The 5,923-nt window shown below is 32.7% G+C and overlaps 1 protein-coding gene across 1 annotated transcript; it reads left to right on the top strand.

The window, feature by feature from the left end:
• Positions 1-2,110: 2,110 nt before the first annotated feature.
• Positions 2,111-4,736, top strand: LOC102600152 (probable inactive purple acid phosphatase 29). Its single transcript, XM_006348957.2, has 3 exons — positions 2,111-2,474; positions 3,444-3,838; positions 3,969-4,736. Exons 1-3 carry the CDS (start codon positions 2,183-2,185, stop codon positions 4,440-4,442), a joined length of 1,161 nt encoding a protein of 386 aa, XP_006349019.1. The 5' UTR covers positions 2,111-2,182; the 3' UTR covers positions 4,443-4,736.
• The last annotated feature ends 1,187 nt before the right edge of the window (positions 4,737-5,923 follow it).

Here is a 5,923-nt window from a genome sequence, read left to right as displayed (position 1 = left end):
TATAATCTATGTTTGTATAAAGCGAGAAAGAGAGAAAGACAAAACAGATCTGGGCAGGAGAATATTTGTATTGTATAATTGTAAGTGTATATGACGAAGATATATGTATTTGCATGTGCATATACAATTTTCTCTCGCTTTAAACAAACATTATATATATATATATATATATATATATATATATATATATATATATATATATATATATATATATATATATATATATATATATATATATATATATATATATATATATATATATATATATATATATATATATATATATATATATATATAAAAGTGAAGAAAATCACTCACATACACCTTATCTTCTCCCAATTTTCATTTGTAAAATTACATCAAAAATATGTTTGTAGACAATAAAATTCGCGTCGAGAAAATAATAATCAAGAACGGAAAATTATGCAACAATCGTATTTATTATTTCAAAGTGCGAGTGTTACAATCTCTATGATTCCTCTGAATTCGCCTTTTCAAATATAAATTCAAGGCCTCTTAAGCTTAATCTTGAATTTGTCTTGAACTTGAGGGCTTTAAGGCTTGTTCTTGAACCTTCGATGAACTTGAACTTTATCTTGATCTTGACTTCTACTTGAATTCAAGGGCTTCGAGCTTGTTCTTGAATCTGATGGTCTTGATCTTGATCGTTCTTGAACTTTAATGCTTGAATTCTTAAATCTCTTCGGCCATGACATATACACTTTATGGAGTGAGCTTTAATTAAATCCATATTTATTAGATTTAAATAATTAACTCAATTATATTAATCCATAATATTTATTTGGAATAATATATTCATGAAATTAATATAATATGATCATTTTATAAATTTATATTTAATAAATTTTAAATAATTAGAATGTTATTTTGTTGTAAAAGAAAATAACTTCTACTATAGTCATTTTTCACGTCACACAAAAGATTTTTAGAAAACCAAAAAAAAAAACTCCTAAAACTTATTTCAGACACACTTGAATATAAAATAAAATACGGTGATGCAGTGAATGAGACTGTTCTTTTCTTACTCAAATGTTTCAAGTTTAAGTTTTGGGTATGAAAAAATCTTTGATAGAAAACATTTTCCTAAGCTCGACGTGGTGCGAATTTAAAATAATTAAACTTCTATACAAATATCAAATATGGATAAAAATAAAAAAATATATAAAATGGAATAATTTTCTAGTTTAGCACGAATAAATTGACTGAGAACTTGAGAATAAGGAAAATTCCACCGAATCCAACAGCCGCCGTGAGTATTGCCTCACGATAAATCCCAAAAAAAAATTAAACAAACCATCTCGTGATTACTTAATTTTGTCATATACATGCTTAATTTTTATATTTTTAATCTCTTAATAAAAATTTCGACTTATCTACTATACTTAACTCTACTAAAAGTAGTTCGAATAAGAACTAATTTGAACTACAAGAACAAAATATATAATCAATTTCTTAAATTTGTTAAAATATTCTACTTTTGAACTAAATTTTATTTCAATTAAACAATTTAACTTTAATTAAAATTATTAAATTAGACACTTGTTCGAGTTGACCCGTAATTCACACGAGTAAACGGTCAAGATTGAGAATGCGGACAATTCCTTGGAATCCGACAAAAAAATAAACAATCCTCACCTTGTGATTATTTAAAAAATAAATTATGACTCAGTCATTGTGCTCACATGAAAAGTAGTCTAGAAAAGTAGTAACAAAATTACAAAAACATTCTACTTAACTTTTACCATTTTTGTCTCAATTTATATGATTATTTCCTTTTTAGTCGATTAAAAAAAATGACATATTTTTATATTAAGTAATAATTTAATTTAGAAATACACATTTTACTCTTAGTGAAATGATTTACAATCACACAAATATCTTTCACTCATTTTAAACACAGATATAAAAATATCTTCCTTTCTTTCTTAAATTTCATATCAAGTCAAACTAACTGAACATGGAGAGTAAGTAATTAAACTAAATACTTTCAATTTAATTTTTTTGATTATATTATTATTCGTCTATTAGATAATTAAATTAACTCGGAAAAGTGATATCCTTATTAATTATAGGGCCATCATAAGAACTACTTCCTCGTTAGTATTCCTCCTACTCTCTTTTCCTTCTCAAAAAGCTTACAAGTGTGAGGATTGCTACAGCAATGGAGATTTCGAGTTCGACAAAATTATTCCTAATATTCATATTTCTCAGCTCATTTCAAATGTGTAAAGCATCTGGTGAAGTTATTAATCCGTTTACGAAGTTGAGATTCGACGGAAAAAATGGTGAATTTAGGATTTTGCAGGTGGCGGATATGCACTACGGAGATGGAAAAACGACGCCGTGTAAAAATGTGTTGCCGCAGCAAATGTCTTCGTGTTCCGATCTCAATACTACTGATTTCATTTTCAGGATGATTCACGCTGAGAAACCTCATCTCATTGTGTTCACCGGTACACACTCTCTCTCTCTCTTTCGCTCTGTCTCTTCGATTTTTGTTGTTGATGTTCATATTTGGCGTTGTGTTTGGCTGTTGATGGACTTGAATATGGATTACGAGTTTTTTTTTTTTTTCATGATAGACCTGATTTGTACTGCATAGATCATTTGTTAAAAGTAATTTTCGAAAAAGTACTCAGACTGATGTAGTCTAGTGGTCAATGAAGTGGTTGAGAGTCATGAGGTACATGTTGCACCTAATGCTGGTGGGAGGTGAATTAGTCTAGGTGTGCGTAAGCTGGCATGGACTCCACAGTCATTAAAAAAAAAAGTACTCCATCCAAAATAAGTAATGCTTCTCGAGAGGTGCTGATTTTTTGAGCTTCTTAAAGACGCTTGTTGTTTTTCTAAAAGCTTTGCCAAATGCCTTGATTTTCTGAAACATGTGTTTGTAAAAGAAAATTCACTTTTGGCTTCTTAGAAGCTTGGCCAAACAGGCTAGAGTGAATATTGTCATTACGTGTTATTGTCTTTGCTAATGAAGAGGAGTGAGTGTGAATATTTACACTTATCTCGAATTTTGATGTTGTTTGAGTTTGGTTATTGTCAAAAAGTTTGTAAAATTTCTGAACTAGATGCATTAAATTGATTAATTATTTGTTTTGAGTAACTGAGGAAGGGATTAAAGTGCATTTTGAGCTGTTCCGTAGAATCAAATTGAACTCAAAACCAATACTACTACTTGTTCCTGACCTTTTGATTTAGTGCAAGTTTGAGTTCACTTATTGAGCAACTAAACAGTAGTTTGAATTCTTTCTGAAATCTAACGACTTAAAGTATCCTCTTGATAGCAACTCAATAATGTTACATCAAAATTTCGTCCCTAAGCTTTGCCCTTTACTGGCTGTGTCAAAACCTTTCTTTTTATTAAAGCTGGCTGTGTCAAAACCTTTCCTTTTATTAAACCAATTTAACCATTGCAGGGGACAACATATTTGGATCTGATGCTACGGATCCTGTAAAATCCATGGAGGCTGCTTTTGCTCCTGCAATATCTTCAAATATACCATGGGCTGCAGTACTAGGAAATCATGACCAGGAATCTACACTCTCAAGGGAAGGCGTGATGAAACATATTGTTGGCATGAAAAGTACTTTATCTCAGTTGAATCCTCCTGACGTTCCTGATATTGATGGTTTTGGGAATTATAATCTGGAAGTCCATGGGATTGAGGGTTCCGAGCTGACTAATAAGTCCGTTCTCAATCTGTATTTCCTTGACAGTGGAGATTACTCTACTGTTCCATCCATCCCTGGTTATGGTTGGATTAAACCCTCTCAACAGTTCTGGTTTCAACGTACCTCTAGGAAGCTTAAGGTACCACAATTACTGTTTTGGTGCTGTTATATTAATCAATTGTCTCTTCTTGTTCAAAAAATATATATTAGTCACTGTATCTCTTAACTTGTGAGCATTGACACTAACTTAATTAACCTGTCAAATGCAGAAAACTTACATGCACACTTCAAATGCTATGAAGGCTCCTGCTCCAGGCCTTGCTTACTTTCATATTCCACTTCGTGAATATGCGAGTTTTGACTCATCAAACTTCACAGGGGTTAGACAAGAAGGCGGCATAAGCTCTGCTTCAATAAATTCAGGTTTCTTCACCACTATGGTGGAAGCTGGTGATGTAAAGGCAGCATTCGCTGGCCATGATCACGTAAATGATTTTTGTGGCAAGTTGATGGACATAAATCTTTGCTATGCTGGAGGATTTGGATATCACGCTTATGGGAAGACTGGATGGTCAAGGAGGGCAAGGATGGTAGTAGCATCTTTGGAGAAAACAGGGAAAGGAGGGTGGGGAGATGTCAAATCTATTAAAACATGGAAGCGACTTGATGATGAACATCTTACAGCCATCGATACTCAGGTGCTTTGGAGCAAGAGGTCTGCCGGTAAGGTTCCGAAAATGTAACTTCTTATCTCAGGCTTTGGGCTGTCCCAAGTAATAATATAATTCCAATGGTACTTTTCTGTTAATTTAGTTGGATTGATACATGTAAAACTGTTTGCTACTGGTGTTCAGTCAAAGTGTGCTGTTGGTACTTGTGTTCTAAAGATAGGGCATGGTATGTGTACACTCTATCCTCCCGAGATTCCACATGTTGGGATTACATTGGGTTTATTGTTGTTGTATGTTGCTGTTGTACTAGAAAAACATGGATACATTATTATTTATAATTATTCAATATTTATGATGTCATATATATATATATACCTTTAAAATACACTATTGAATAATATAGGGGGGTAAAAGGTCCTTTCCAAAGTTTGGTATCGTTACTGCAATTTCGATCAAAATTCGAATATATTTCAGACTCTTTTCCCTTATATAAGGGAAAATGCATAAGTACCCCCCAGCCTATGCCCGAAATCCCAGAGACACACCTAACCTTTACTAAGGACCTATTACCCCCCGAACTTATTTTTTTATTAATTTTTTACCACCTTTTGGCCTACGTGGCAATATAAATCAGATAGGCTGAAAGAGTTGTTCAACACGCGCTGGGCCCACTTTTTCAACTTTCTAAAAAGTATAAGCTATCAGTTCAAAATAACTTTTACACTTCCCAAAAATTCAAAAAAGCTATCACTTTTTCAACTTTCCCAAAAGTAAAACTATCACTTTAAGTCGGGGTAATTTGCAACTTAAACTGGCTATCCACAACGATAGTCTGTTTTACCCTTGCTGCTTTCGATTGGAGGCTGCAAGGAATAGATTACACTAACACGTGTACAGAGATCTACAGATCAACACAGAGATAGGAGATGATGGATCCTGCTCTCCTTTTGGTTCTTGGACTCACTTTCCACTTCTCTACAAGAACTTTCTTTATATTTGTGCAGCTCGTAATCACCGTGGCTACTCCAGCAGCGGTGATACCAGGGCAATAGACCATGTGGCTAGTTTCCAACAAGGTACACCTATTAGCAATATAACTTAACCCTACATCTGTTATTTGACGATAGTGAGACAACACAATATCCCTCAGCAAGGGACATCCTTCACCTAGCTCCATACACAACTTATTCAACTCGAATTTTGTCATAACCCTAATATTTATACATAAAAATTGTGAAAGAAATTTAAAATCAGAACTAACAATCGAAATAAAAAGGTGTAAATATAAAGAATATATTAAAATTTTACTTTACCTTTTCGAAGCAAGAAGAAATTTAACTTGAATGATAATGATAATGGAGGTTTTTTTTTCTAAAGATGAAGAACAATAAAGAAGAAGAAAACTTAGTTAAAGATGAAGAACAATAAACAACAATAAAGTTTATTTTAACACATGGCCAATTTTTATTGGTCAGTGTTGTCTAAAAATTGCACCCACGCGCCTAAAATAGGTGAAATCACGGACTCAGCCACGTAGGCCAAAAAGTGGTAAA

This window comes from Solanum tuberosum, unplaced genomic scaffold, assembly GCF_000226075.1.
Source record: "Solanum tuberosum cultivar DM 1-3 516 R44 unplaced genomic scaffold, SolTub_3.0 scf00101, whole genome shotgun sequence".
In the NCBI taxonomy this organism is placed as follows: Eukaryota; Viridiplantae; Streptophyta; class Magnoliopsida; order Solanales; family Solanaceae; genus Solanum; species Solanum tuberosum.
The sequence above is the reverse complement of the archived record's forward strand: the minus strand, read 5'-3'. Positions and strand labels throughout refer to the sequence as shown.